Source organism: Sycon ciliatum, chromosome 10 (assembly GCF_964019385.1).
Source record: "Sycon ciliatum chromosome 10, ocSycCili1.1, whole genome shotgun sequence".
In the NCBI taxonomy this organism is placed as follows: Eukaryota; Metazoa; Porifera; class Calcarea; order Leucosolenida; family Sycettidae; genus Sycon; species Sycon ciliatum.
The window spans coordinates 27,085,829-27,101,438 of record NC_088652.1 but is presented as its reverse complement, the minus strand read 5'-3'; the positions used below and the strand labels follow the sequence as shown (position 1 = coordinate 27,101,438).

General features: G+C 44.3%; 2 protein-coding genes across 2 annotated transcripts; both read left to right on the top strand.

The window, feature by feature from the left end:
• Window positions 1-842: 842 nt before the first annotated feature.
• LOC135825921 (zinc finger protein 239-like) lies at window positions 843-2,651 on the top strand. Its single transcript, XM_065338558.1, has one exon. It carries the CDS (start codon window positions 895-897, stop codon window positions 2,068-2,070), a length of 1,176 nt encoding a protein of 391 aa, XP_065194630.1. The 5' UTR covers window positions 843-894; the 3' UTR covers window positions 2,071-2,651.
• Window positions 2,652-5,839: 3,188 nt separating this feature from the next.
• Window positions 5,840-13,808, top strand: LOC135826795 (zinc finger protein 271-like). Its single transcript, XM_065339400.1, has 2 exons — window positions 5,840-7,289; window positions 11,974-13,808. The coding sequence occupies exons 1-2, from the start codon at window positions 5,925-5,927 to the stop codon at window positions 13,165-13,167; spliced, it is 2,559 nt and encodes an 852-aa protein (XP_065195472.1). The 5' UTR covers window positions 5,840-5,924; the 3' UTR covers window positions 13,168-13,808.
• The last annotated feature ends 1,802 nt before the right edge of the window (window positions 13,809-15,610 follow it).

Below are 15,610 nucleotides of genomic sequence, written 5' to 3'. Positions count from 1 at the left end.
AATCGGCCTAGACTCGCACCATCGCCTCATCATATCCCTTTCCTCATCGGCATGACAGACATGTTTCAAATTGTGTGATTCCAAGTCAGAATTGGAGGTGAAGACTAGATAGGAGAGATGGGTGTGGGTTGGGTTTTTGAATTTTAGAAAAGAAATCTTTTCTATTATTCTTTGTATGTGATTGAGTGTATGCGCGTGATTTCACCAGATTATAATATTGTGTAAAGTATAATTTCAGTGCCAGAAATAGATGTGAACTGTGTTGATGTGCAGACTTTGCACATTGTTCTTCCAATTACTAAAGAGAAACACCAGCTGTTTACTATTAACAAAACTAATGACTACAACTAGGGAGTGTTGTCTTCCTAATTGAACTGACTTCTTGCTACTTCCAAGCATTTTATTTGTGGTTTAATTAGGAAACCTTGCAGTGCTGGAAGAAGAATTACGGTTGTGAGAATTGTTCGAAGTAGGTAAATCATGAACGACTGTGACTGGACTTCGGAGGAGAGTGACGACTCTGATGCACTCTCACCACTGCAGCCATTAGTAATATGGTCAAGCAGAAGGTCAACCGCGTGTCCTCCACCAACAACTGCACTATCTTATAGTAAACCGTACTCAGCTCTTCACCACGGATACCCCAACAGTTGTAATCAAGTAGCCACATCGGAATTCTCCTCTTCCCATTTTTCTCTTCAAAATACCTCATTCAACCCTTGGAAATCACGAACATCTTGCGCCCGTGCTCCTCAAGATCATGTTCCCAAGGATATGGTGACAGATAAAATCAGGGACCCTCGACCAGAAATCCAGAGGAACAAGGATACAAAGACCAGTGATGCTTCAAATACAGCTCTCGAAAACCCATGTTTGGATTCCTTGACATCAGCAATGGACAAGGATCAAATTTCGCAAGGTAACAGTACCCCAACCGTTAACTACTATCGCGAACCCGTTTCAGATCACTACACAGGCTACGAGGAAGTAGCGTTTCACATTGAATATGGCAAGATCTACAGCAAATCTGCTGGTATGAACGTTCACGCAAGGCTTGTACACAACTTTGGCCAATTTCCAGTGTCTTCTCCAGTGGCTAGCTTACCCACGGATTCCGATCATTACGATCTTGAAAAGATCAACACTCATCACAACTCTGAGCTGTGTTCTGAGATAGCTTGTCAACTTAAATCTGACTTTCCGGAACCAGAAGATACACTCTGCGAAGAAAGTGAAAAGTCACTTGATCGCCAGACCGATAGGCTTGATCGCGAACATTCAGATCCTGGAGAAAAGCAATATAGATGTAAGCAGTGCGATAAATCTGTTTCTACTCCGTCTTGCCTAACTTCTCATCAATGTACACATCCAGAAGAGAAATCGTTCAAGTGTAACGTGTGTGACAAAATGTTCACCACGCAACATAATCTTACCCAACATGCACGACTTCACTCAGTATGCAAAGCGTTTTCGTGCAAGTACTGCGCAAAGCCGTTCGGTGACAAACATGGCCTACATGTTCATGAACGTATCCATAACGGGGAGAAGCCGTTCAGGTGTGGTTCCTGCGATCGAATGTTTCGCCGTAATACCCATCTTAGAGTTCATGAACGTAGCCATACTGGAGAGAGACCATATAAGTGCAAATCGTGCGAGAAGTCATTCACGACAAAATCAAAGCTCACCGTGCATCGACGCATCCATACTGGAGAGAGACCATACAAGTGTAAATCATGCGAGAAGTCATGCACGACGAAATCAGATCTCACCCGGCATCGACGCATCCATACTGGAGAGAGACCACACAAGTGTAACTGGTGTGACAAGTCATTCACGACGAAATCAAATCTCACAGTGCATCAACGCATCCATACTGGTGAGAAACCATACAAGTGTAAAGTATGTGGCATGGCATTTCGGGAAATGTCAACTCTCAAATATCATCAACGAATCCATACTGGAGAGAAACCATTTTCGTGTAAGGATTGTGGAAAGTCTTTCACTAAGAAATCCAGCCTAACACGTCATGAGAGGATCCATCCCGGAGAGAACCTGATCAAGTACAAGTGATCGTGACTAGCCTTTCAATGCGACAAACAGCATTGAAGACCATGGAAATACGAAACACCGAAAACAGAAGTATCGTTTTCAAGATTATGGGAAATGCTTTTTAGCCTATCAAAGAGCGTTTTAAACATTATTCCTTGTTTATGCTTCAAACTCTCTAACTCGTTTTCTTATAGGCATTTTTTGGTAACTGTTCAGTTATAGTTATTGCTCTGTGTGCACCGTCTTATCCTGAAATTTCTTCAAACACATGTACTATGATTTTGTTTGCGCTTTTCATGCATCGTTCAACGCAATGCATATTGATGAAATGTACAAATTTTTCCTCGTACTTTCCTGTTGTCGTCTTCTTTTTTTCTTGCATTATTGTTGTCTACCATACACGCTGGATGGGGTGCTTGTAATTTCCTTCTGGTCATATTCAGTCAATGAGTTAGGAGAATTTACAGAATGGAGTTGGACGTCTGTAGAATTGCGACCTATGCTAAGCACTGTAATCTTTAAGTCGTAGTGAATTCAAGCGGTTTCGTAAACCGTGCTTTTTATTATTGAAAATTTTTATTATAAATATTATTATCGTGATAATTGATGGAATACATGGTGGTTTCGTAGGTTTGTTGCGGTGATGTTTTCACCTTTTTTTTTCTTCCTCTATCACATGTATCATCTTTCCGTTTTTCCTTCCTCTATATAAATGTACCCCCCCCCTCCCCTCCCCCTGTGCCTACTCCTCCCCAGTTTTTGGTGCTCTGAAGTGTCGCTGAAGCCGAGACCTCAGGTCGGCGGAGATGCTCCAGTTTTCACCACCACAGTTGCGTCTGCAACCACCTCTACCATGCAGTATACTGTTCTCGAGGTTCGTGGTTTCTCGTAAAAAAAAAAAAAAAAAAAAAAAAAAAAAACCTGACATGCGAGCCGATAATTCTTAGATGTGTTCATTTCTTGCTCTACTTTAGTTGGGTTTGCATGTGTGTGTGCGCTTGTCCGTTTGTGTGTATGATTGTCGCAGTGAATGTCGGTTTATGGCTCCATTGTAGGCGGATAATGTGACGTCTTTCTCGTCACAGGCGGTCGTTGGCACTGAAATCGGCGTTATAGTTGGTTAAACCCGTTCCCCACACAAACAAGTCAACGTGTGTTTACCGCCATATTGCCAGGTGTGTCTTTACCACCATATATATCAACCATAAGTACAGCTGCAGTGGTGTCTTCAATTTCATTCTCCCGAGTCAAGGTCCGTATGAAGACTTCCAAGAAGAAGATTGCCTGATGAGTCCAGCGGGGACGAAACGTACGTCGCAATCGAGCTATGTCGTTGCTGTGTCATCATCTATGTGCCATGCGCTACTTGATGTACCAGTCTGCTATGCCGGATACCGCCAGCCATGCATCGACCAGGCGCCAGGCGCGAACTGATGGTGGTGGTGGTGAGAAGGAGAGCTCTGTGCCAGAACTTTGCAGCCTAGAGAGCGTGTGTGGGCAGGCGTGTTTACCGCCATATTGCCAGGTGTGTCTTTACCACCATAATAATTTTATCAACTATTTTGTTTGTCCACAGTGTAAAAGGTAGCAATAGCCTTTGTGTTAAAATCTTCTTTACTTCTATTGTCACCTTAATTTCATTCAAGCACTATAACGGGATGAAACCACAAATCCAATATGAATGACTGTGATGGAGAGCCAAGAATGAATTGATAGAAAAGAAAGGGACCAAGTAACTACAAGCTATGCTATAAGTGTTGTGTCCACTAACACCACCCGTAACTTGACGATCCGCTTGAGCTATAACAGTGCTCGACACAGACCAACGGTTCTGACCTTCTGTACATCTAACTGCAAATCAACTCTGGCACGTCTTTCATGTAGGAGTGCATGTCCAAGACGTGCCAAAGTTGATTAGCAGTTGGTTTTAGAACGCCAGTACCTCTCCCATGTAATGTTTTCGCATGAGCAAGGTCCTCAAGTTACTAGTGGTGTTAGCAGACATAGTAACGTAACTTGTGGTTCCTTAGTACTTTTCTTCTCTTGTAAACACTATAGTAATAGTGGAGATATGATCAGAGACAATTAATCATGTCATTTTATACCAGGATCTTCCCAGTCCCTACATAAAATAATTAAACTCACAGTAGGCAAAAACACTTCCATTCAATGATGACTCAATTCATATCTAACAACAAAGTGCCTCACCTTTTCAACATCCCAAGTGCGGTACTGTAGAGTCCGAAAGAAGTACAAATCTCAGCTTTCGATTCCCAAAACAAGAGCTGAGGTGAAGAAAAAATTGGACGGACAGTATGTGTGTGTGTGTGTGTGTGTGTGTGTGTGTGTGTGTGTGTGTGTGTGTGTGTGTGTGTGTGTGTGTGTGTGTGTCTAGTAGCAAGTATTACCTTCACTGGGGGCAGGGGTACCTGCAGTTGGATCCCGGGACGGATACCCTGATGCCGTCAATCCTTTTTCTGCTCCTTGTCCTCACCCACTTACTGAGGTGTGGTGAGCCCATAATTGGGATCATTTCAAGTCCACCCTAGTTTGGGGATTTCAGGGGGTGTCGGCCGTTGGGTGGTTCAATGGCCAATTGAGTCATCTTTACAAGATTCCTTTTGAGTCTCTCTCCCCTCTCCCGGGGGAGAACCACGTGACCAGTTTTGGCAGTGAGCAAGTACAAGGACAAGTGTGTGTGTGTGTGTGTGTGTGTGTGTCTGATAGAGCGTCGTATGGTGTTCGCTGTTCTCGCTGCAGCCGTCAGTTCCGTCGACAGAGTGACCTGAGTCGTCATCTCCGTTTCTGCTCCTGACAATGACTCTGGCTCCTTTCGGAGTGGTGTGGCCCTTGTTGCAACCAAGCTACAGTAGTAGTAGTAGTAGTGTGTGTGTGTGTGTGTGTGTGTGTGTGTGTGTGTGTGTGTGTGTGTGTGTGTGTGTGTGTGTGTGTGTGTGTGTGTGTGTGTGTGTGTGTGTGTGTGTGTGTGTGTGCGGTAGATGCCCAGCATCCCCCCCCCCCCGCCCTCCCGTCACCTGCTACACCTGCGACCTACAGTTTGCACGCCGCAGTGATCGCGCACGCCACAAGTGTAGGGTTGAGCGTGCGAAGCCGGTTGCGGAGCAGAAAGGTGCATGCCAGTGTGGAGAGTGTGGCCGTTGGCTGAAGTCCCGTCGGGTCTGGCAAGGCACAAGTGTACTTACCCCCAGTCAGCAGTCGGTGCGCCCCTGCCGCTGCCGCTGCCTGCTTCTCCGCTGTGCTGCGTCGCTCACTGCCAGGCTTGTGACCGCTGCTTTGCGTCTACACGTGGCCGCGCCCGTCATCGCTGCTCACGGACGTGTAGTCGTCCGACCGTTCAGGACCGTCAGCGTTTCGCATGTGTTTGCGCCTGCTCCCGCCGATTTCGCTTACCGCATTCCCTGGATCGTCACAGGGCTGCGTGCTCCTCCTCTCTCTCAGCTGCCCCTCCGGGGCCCACGTAACCTTCATGGCAGTAGCTCAACAAGACAGGACAGGACAGGTGTGTGTGTGTGTGTGTTTGTGAATGTGTGTGTGTGTGTGTGTGTGAATGAGTGTGAATGTGGGTGTGAATGTGGGTGTGAAGAATTTTGGATGCGTGTAGGTGTTTATGCGTAGGCGAAGGATCTGATAAGATCTCCATGTGTCAGTTGAATATAAAGCTCAGAAATAGATGTTTGACGTGACGAATTAGCAGAATGTTCCTCCACTTATTTCGGGAAACACAGATGCTACCGATTATAAAGCTTACCTCCTAGGGCGAGTTCTTGCTATTTGAATTATTGGCATTCCCGTCGGACACTTTGTGTGTTTGGAAGGAAAATTACAGTTTTAAGACTTTGTGTAGTAAGTGAATCATGGATGATTGTGAATGGAGTTCGGAGAGTAGCGTGGACTCTGATGCACTCTCACCACTGCCACCATTAGTGATATGGACCAGCAAACGGTCTACTGCGTGTCCTCCACTGCCAAATATAGCAGCATCCTACGGCGCATCTTATGGAACACATCACCACGCAAATGCTGAAAGCGGCAATCAAGTAGCGACCTCTGAATTCTCCTACGCATATAATGCTCCCCAGCGATCCTTATTCAGCTCTTGGAACACATCAATATCTACCTCCGGTGCCCTTCAAGATCATCCTTTGCTGGAGAATGTGGCAGACTTTATGGAGCAAATACCAGAGTTCCAGGGGAGCAACGATACAAACGCTACTGAAGTTTCAACAACAGCTGTTGAAAACCCATGCTCTAATCCCATGACACCGGCAGTGGACACTGAAAAAAGATCGCAAGACAAAAGTAACCAAACTGTGAACTATCCCGTTTCGGTTTCAGATCACTACACAGGCCACGGGCACGTAGCGTACGACTCGGAAGATAGCACCTACTCAAGAAAGTCGGCCGATGTGGACGTTCACACAATCAGACGCTCTCCAGTATCTCCTCGACCGTCTAGCATATCTGAGGATCCCAGACATCACGATCGTCAAACACTGAACAATATCCCCACCTCTGAGTGGGTTTTTGAGGAAGATTGTCAACTTCAAACTGACCTTACTCAACATGAAACGTCGCTCAGCAAAGAAACAGATAAGTCACTCGATCCCCAGCATGATACGCTTGATCGAGCACATTCACATCATGGAGAAAAGCCGCTTAAATGTAAGCATAGCGATAACTTATTTCCTGCTCAATCTTGTTTGACATCTCATGAATGTACACATCCAGAAGAGAACTCTTTCACATGTAAAGTGTGCGATAAAACCTTCAATACGCGATATAATCTTAACCGTCATGGACGTGTTCACTCAGGAGAGAAACGCTTTACGTGCAAATACTGCGCTAAGTCATTCAGAAGTAAATCTAATCTTACTGTTCATGAACGCATCCATGCCGGGGAGAAGCGGTTTAAGTGTGATCACTGTGATCAATTGTTTACCCACCATCGCAACCTACGAGTTCATGAACGTAGGCATACCGGACAGAGGCCTTTTAACTGTAAATTATGTGGCAAGGCATTCAGACAATCATCACATCTCCAAAATCATCAACGCATCCATACTGGAGAGAAACCTTTCAAGTGTCAACAATGTGGTACGGCATTCAAGCAAACATCAGCTCTTACACATCACCAACGAATTCATACTGGAGAGAAACCATTTCTGTGCAAGGAATGTGGAAAGTCGTTCAATCGGAAATACAACCTCACAGTTCATGCACGAATCCATCCCTAAGAGGAAGTGATAATATGTCATGTTCGTTGTGAACTGGGAGTAATTTGTGTGCCAATTAAAGACGAATCTGATCTCCATTCCAAGGCAGCTGCTTGCATACACGCTGACGCCACCAATAATAACATGTAAAATCACAAAACATTATTTTGTATCATTGTATTCCAGTTGATATGTGCTGTTTCATTCCAAGTTGTCCTTTGCACGTCTTACACAGACGTAACGTATTTCGATTGCTGATAAACCAGTCCTTTTGAATGTCGCACGCTAGTATTCTACCTCCAGAGCACGTACGCCTCGTATGGATATTTGCTGTTGAGGAGGAGCCCTGCTCTTTTCAAATTCGGGTATGATGCTATAATTATAGTCGGATCTTTCCGCTTCAAGAGGCGCTGTGCTGCTTTCAAGTTCGCACATGCTGAAAAAATATTATGCATGTATGTACGAATGATCCCAAGTGTCAACTGGTATAGTCATGTTCTACTGCTTATCAAAACTCTCACTGTCCATTTGTTGGATGAAAATGTGTAAACGGGAATTATCACTGTCAATACCAGAACTCAAACCTGGGAAACCAGATTATGACCAGCAAATTCCTTTCTTTTCTCACCTATTGTTGAACTTGAATGTGGTATCAAGCAATGCACTAAAACTACGAGATGGGGTAGCGGTCATCAAAGTAGCTACCGTCCAACGTTTTCTGCTGACTTCGGAACCCTCGCTTCCTGTGATTCCCACACAGGCTGGTGGTTCGTGTAATAGGTAGCCGAGTGGTAGGCGCGGTGAAATCAACAATAATTACTTTTATTCTACTTTCAGGTACACACCTGAGATATAATCGTTCGTGAAAGAAGAAGCGGCAAAATAAATAACTTTCTCTCCGGTGCTCACCTAGAGGCTGAATCCTTATTCTTCGAGTTAGCTTTCATTGCTATCCAATCTAATCTAATCTTCTCTTCTTCAAAACAGAAATGCTCAGCCGCTTTTATGCAGCAGACGCCTTACGCTTACATACGGAGATACACTAAATATACATCAGGCAAAGCTCCGTATTAGTTCCGTACTGCTTCCGTATTGGTCGGGCAGGGATACTACACCCTCCCTTCCTACAGATAATCACGCCCTCGTGATTTTCAAAAAATTACTGAAGAGTTACGAAAACAGCGTCAACCGGAAGATGGCAAATTATATCGGAAATGATAACGTTTAGAGTAGACAGAAGAAATGAACTGATAACAAATCATAAAGTAGAAGCACACCAGGTTCACACGATCTCTCGGGGTAAAAAGGGGAAAGAACTGTCCTCCAAATAGGACCTGAAAAACTACAGCACTCTTGCTGCACAACGCTGGCACAACCCGCCAGGAACATCGCAGTTCAAAAACCGAACTGAATACACTATAACTATAAGGGGCGTTGTCACACACATTGTCCCACGTTAGCTGGGTAAGCCGTGGCTCACCATGATCAGACGCCTACCAAACTAAACTGGATTCACACACTCGCATAAAGGAAGACTGAAGAGAACAGGGAGACTGAAGGAAGACAGGAAAGAAAATGCCATACCTGGAATCAGCGTTAGTAACCACGGCGGCGGCTGGAGCTACGGCGGAGAGCAAGCCAGGTGTTATCTTCATCTTGGTTGAGCCGGTCACTCAGAGCGGCTAGCTCGGCGTCAGACAAATGACCTCCCTCCTCGTCTTGAATCGTGGTCTTCACATTGTCGATAGCATCGCTTTGCGCGACGTAAAGAGTGATGGTCTAGCCAGGAAGAGTGTTGACGAAAATCTGCATCCCACCACGGAGACGAAGTACCAAGTGAATAGTGGACTCCTGCTGAACGTTGTAGTCACTCAGGGTTCGGCCGTCTGCCAACGGCGTGCCGGCGAAAATCAAACGCTGCTGGTCTTGGGGAATACCCTCCTTGTCTTGGTCAGCAGCCTGCATGTCGTCCTCCTCATCAGCTTCGCCATCACCACCGGTAGTATACGTGTAGGTAGCGGGTCGCTTGGAATCGCCATTGGAGTCTCCAGTGGACGCCATGCGGAGGGAAGGGTGATCCACGCTAGCACCCTGACTGAGCTGCAGGCTAATAAGCAGTGCCAGGCCGAGGAAGGCAAGAAACATGATTCTCATCTTGATTCGTCGCACGGAGCTGTAGCGGGTTGAGGCATCGGAGTCTGGGGTCGAATCACGTTGTTTTATTTAAAACTACACCGCTGCCACCAATGTAATAGGTAGCCGAGTGGTAGGCGCGGTGAAATCAACAATAATTACTTTTATTCTACTTTCAGGTACACACCTGAGATATAATCGTTCGTGAAAGAAGAAGCGGCAAAATAAATAACTTTCTCTCCGGTGCTCACCTAGAGGCTGAATCCTTATTCTTCGAGTTAGCTTTCATTGCTATCCAATCTAATCTAATCTTCTCTTCTTCAAAACAGAAATGCTCAGCCGCTTTTATGCAGCAGACGCCTTACGCTTACATACGGAGATACACTAAATATACATCAGGCAAAGCTCCGTATTAGTTCCGTACTGCTTCCGTATTGGTCGGGCAGGGATACTACAGTTCGCAGCCCTCATTGTAGCTCACACACTTCCCAAGAGATGTAGATAGCGGTTAGGCCCAACAAACAAAGCATTCATTCTTTTGAGAACACGGTGCAAAGGGGAAAGCGTTGAAGACAATATTGATTGTTACCACCAGGATTTGAACCAGGCACACTTTCTTTTGTCCTGCGATGCCCTATTTGATACCATAATTATTACGTAAACATATCTTACTCGACTGCATCAGACCAGTGTGAGGTTGACAAGCTGACTACTAGATTCACTTTAGGATGTACAGCCAATGTGCTGAATATGTCAACTACAATAGAGAAAGGGGTATCAACTTTGTGATGCCTACCATAGCGGGAAAAAGCCAGGTCGTCCTAACTCAGGGTTTCTCGCTCTAGAACGAGTTGCATAAGCATTATGCATATATGGTTCAATCATAAGGTACCCAAAATGAGTATAGTAATAACTATGGGGCAAGGAAGTAGACTTTTTTCCATTTGTCTACTCAGAATACTGAAGTATATTTGAGCTCGTTCGTCGCAATTAAGACAGAATACCAGTATGGTATATTTCCATTAGGAGCTGATATTCCCTTCTGCATAATTGGGTGTATTTCATTCCGTGCAAGGACACTGTGAGTCACGAAATTTTCAGTCATGGCGTTGCGTCCGTTTTAAATATAAATATATCTCGTTTCTTTAGCTGCAATGTGAGGTAAACGAGAATCTCGTCTAAAATCTTGAGCTTCGATTCGGTGAGGCACATTCGTGACTGGTATTTCGAAGACCAGTCCTCACAGATCTAGGGGTGCACAACGCTCAGCTCTTACTTGAGTGACTGGATCGTCTACATCGGGTCATAGTGCCTACTCCTACCAAGATTTTGATGCACTGAAGTGTAGCTGAATCCGAGACAGTACATGAACGCATCCATACCCGAGATACACCATTTCAGTGGGTGGAAGGAATGTTGAAAGTCTTTCGCCAATGAATCCAGCCTAACAGGCCAAGAAAGAATCCATACCTGAGAAAAAACTGATCAAGTGTCATCGTTTGTGTTAAGTCAATCAATGCTTGAACAAGCTTTGAAGTCCTTGCAAATGCTAACAGCCGAAAGGATGTGTTTCTAGGTGTGTATTTTAGGTGCCTATACCAATTTCACTGCTTACATGCTGACGGCAACACATGCAACATCAATACCATTATCATAATCATTGTATTCCAGTTGATATTCAGTTTCATTCCTTGTTATTCATTGCACTTCTTACACAGAAGGAATGTTTTTACAAATTAACCATGCAAAAAACAATCAATTAATTGCGATGAAACTCCCTGTGCGGTTAATTGTTGGTAATAAACAGTCCTTTTTAAAATTGTCGCTCATCTTGAACGAGCATGCCGGATATTGATCTCTTCGCTAGCCTATACGCTGGGCTGTTTGGGGTTTCACACGTGATGCAAAATATTTTAGTTCCTTTGCTCCTCTATGTAACTTTGATCCCATATGTAACATTGTATAGTCCCGTTCTAGTCCTTGTGAATCTTGTCACATTGTACCAGGCTCTTCAAAGGCCCTACACAATAATAATAATTATTATTATTATACTCACATGAGGTGAAAACGCTTCGATACATCGATGTCCCATTCAATATCTGACGCCGACGTGTCTCACATTTTCACCATCCCACGTCAGGAGTTGAAGAGTCAGCATGAAGTGTAAGTCTCAGCTTTCGTGATACCAACACAAGCTCTAAGGTGAAGAGAACATTAGAAGGATAACGTCTATGTGTATGTGAGTGTGTGTGTGTGTGTGTGTGAGTGTGTGTGTCAGCTTGTGTATGAAGACCTGTATGCGTGTAGGTGCTTATGGGTATGCTCAGGATATGATAAGATTGCCATGTGTCAGTTGATTATAGAATTCACATATAGATGTTTGACGTGACGAATTAGCAGAATGTGCCTCCACTTATTTAGGGAAACATAAATGCTACTGATTATAAAACTTACCTCCTACGGCAAGTTCTTGCTATTTGAATTATTGGCATTGACGTTGGACACTTTGTGTGCTTGGAAGGAAAATTACAGTTTTGAGACTTCGTGTTGTAAGTGAATCATGGATGACTGTGAATGGAATTCGGAGAGTAGCGTGGCCTCTGATGCACTCTCACCTTTGGCACCATTAGTCATATGGACCAGCAGAAGGTCTACTGCGTGTCCTTCACCGCCAAATATAGCAGCATCATACGGCACATCTTATGGAGCACATCACCACGCAAATGCTGAAAGCGGCAATCAAGGAGCGACCTCTGAATTCTCCTACGCATATTATCCTCCTCAGCGTTCCTCATTCAGCTCTTGCAACACATCAATATCTACCTCCGATGCCCTTCAAGATCATCCTTTGATGGGGGACGTGGCAGACAAGTTCAGGGAGCAACTACCAGAGTTCCAGAGAAATACAAATACAAACGCTACTGAAATTTCAACAACAGTTGTAGAAAACCCATGCTCTTATCCCATGACGTCGGCAGTGGACACTGACAACAGATCGCAGGACAACAGTCACCAAACTACTACCTATCCCGTCTCAGTTTCAGATCACTACACAGGCCATGGTCAAGTAGCTTATGACTTGGAAGATGTGAATTGCTCAAGCAAGTCTGCCGATGTGGACTTTCACATCTACGGACGTATTCCAGTATCTCCTCTGTCGTCTAGCTTTTCTGAGGATCCTAAACATCACGATCTCCAAGCGTTCAACAATATTCCCACCTCTGAGTCCTTTTCGGAGGAAGATTGTCAACTTCAAATTGACCTTTCTCTACCTGAAACGTTGCTCAGCAAGGAAATAGATAAGTCACGCGATCGCCAGCATGATAATTCGTTCACTTGTAAAGTGTGCGATAAAACCTTCAGTAGGCGATATAATCTGACCCGACATGAAACGGTTCACTCAGGTGTGAAACCTTTTACGTGCAAGTACTGCGCTAAGTCATTCCGTGATAAATCCGGTCTTACCCGTCATGCACGTGTCCATACCGGGGACAAGTCGTTTAAGTGTGATCACTGTGATCAAATGTTCACCGAAAATTACAGCCTACGAGTTCATGAACGTACGCATACCGGAGAGAAGCCCTTTCAGTGTAAATTATGCGGCAAGGCATTCACGCAAACATCACATCTCAGAGATCATGAACGCATCCATACTGGAGAAAAACCGTTCAAGTGTAAAGTATGTAACAAGGCATTCAGACAAAAATCAAATCTCACACGTCATCAACCCATACATTCTGGAGAGAAATAATGTTTGTGCAAGGAAAGTGGAGAGCCTGTCCATAGAAAATCCAGCCTCGCAGCACATGCACGAACCCATTCCTAAGAGATAGGGATCATGTGTCAACGATCGTGGCAAATCTTTCGTTGCGAAAAACTCTCTTTGAAAGATTAAGAACGGACAAACACTCTTAAACAGAGGCTTTTTGAAAATCATAGGAAATCACGAATTTTATGTCCGTTTTGAATCGTTAGTAAACTCAATGCCGATGAGAGGCTGATCTGATCTGCATTTTAATACCCGCTTGCTTACACGCTGAATTCACCAATAATAATAATGTGTAACATCAAAAACATTATTTTGTGCCATTGTATTTAAGCTGATATGTACTATTTTATTCCATGTTGTCCTTTGCACATCTTACACAGACGGAGCGTATTTCCATTGTAACTAAGAAGCCCTTTCGAATGTCGAATGCTAGTATACTACTTCAAGAGCACGTACGCCTGGTATGGATATTTGCGGTTGCGGAGGAGATCTGCTGTGTTCAAGTTCGCGTCTAACGCTACAAATTTTCGGTCTGTATATATCTTTTTGGTCCCATGTGTAATATTGTATAGTCCTGTTCTAGTCTTCGCCCGTCAAATTTTCTAATACTATCTCAATGTTCATTTGCTTGATGAAAATATACGAAAGGTATAATTGACTATCACCACCAGGACTCCAACCAAGACACTGGATGATACCCAGCAATGCTCTAACACTGAGCAATGGTGTAGTGGTCATCCAAGCAGCAACCATTCAACACTTTCTTCTGACTTCGAACTTCACGCTTCCTGTGAATTCGCACTGGCTGGTGGGACGGAGTTCTCACTGCAACCCACACACTCACAAGTGTCAGCTTTTGTGATCCCAAAACAAGCGCTAAGGTGAAGAGAAAAATGGAAGGATAGTGCGCGCGCGTGTGTGTGTGTGTGTCAGCTTGTGTATGAAGACCTGTATGCATGTACATGTAGGTGTTTGTGCGCATGCGCAGGATATGATACCATGTGTCAGTTGAATATAGACAAGTAGCATACATATCGTGTATTGTTGTACTAATTGTTTTTTTTACATAGGATTGAACTCATAATACTCATTGGGTTGATATCTTCGCAGGAAAAGTGTTGGTTCCCCACAAGGGGACTCGCACTTTCCGCCGACTGACTTGATACGTGACTGGGAAGTGGTGATATCTTGCAGGTTTGCTGGGGGGGGAATGTTCGATTCACGTCTCGTGTGCTCTTGGTGGCAGTCGTGAGTCAATCAAGTGTCAAGTCAGTGTTTCGCTATGAATTCATGACCTAAATGCCAACACTATCTCGTGTTGGTATATTCCTCACTTCTATCTCCACCAAACTTTGCTTCAAAACAATAATTATAACAATGACAGCTAGAAGAGAAATATGTGACGCGTGGTAACACCTTTGGGTCTTGCACTGCGCACGCAGTTCATTCTTTCTTCTTTTTTTCATTGAGTTCAATAGAACAAGAATACTACATGTACATCAGTGCTAAGAACTGAGACTTATGTTGTAGATCATGTCACATCTTCCAAAGCCTAACTATGATATTTCACAGAAGGCGAGAGAACCTCAATAAAACGATGCTTCAATTGATACCTAACAACAAAGAGTCTCATATTGCACAATCTCAAGTCTGGTGTTGAAGAGTTGGCATGATTATGAATGTTCGAAATGTTGTGATTCCAAGTTAAGAGTGGCGGTGAAGACGAAATTTGAGCGAGAGTGTGTGGGTTGGGTGTTGTATTGTATGTGATTGAGTGTTTGCGCATGATATCACAGGATTTTGTTATTATCATAGCGTGTTACGTAAGAGGAGAGTACTACAAATGGATGTGAATGGTTTTGACGGGACACTGTTCGACTGTACTTAGTAAGGGGGACCACCAGCTGCTACTAATTACAAAACCGTTGGCTACAACTAGGGAGAGTTGCCTCCTATGGTACCTGCGCTTTTGCCACTTCCAAGTCTGTCTATTTGGTGTTTTGAATTAGGACTCGCTGCATTGTTAGAAAGGAGAATTACGGTGGTGAGGATTGTTGAAGTACGTAAATCATGGACGACTGTAACTGGACTTCTCAAGATAGTGTTGACTCTGATGCCTTTTCAGCACTGCCTCCATTAGTAATATGGACTAGCAGAAGCGCAGTTGCTTGTCCTCCACCGCCAACTGCATCAGCTGATAGTATACCTTACTCGGCTCTTCACAACGTATACTTCAATAGTGGCAATCAAGTAGCCACATCAGAAGTCTTCTCTCTCCATTATTCTCTTCTAAGCACCTCACTAAGCCCTTGGAATACACAACCATCTTCCTCCGGTGTTCTTCAAGATCATGCACCGATGGACATGGTGGCACACAACTCCAGGGACCCTCGACCAGAAATCCAGAGGAACAAAGATACAAAGC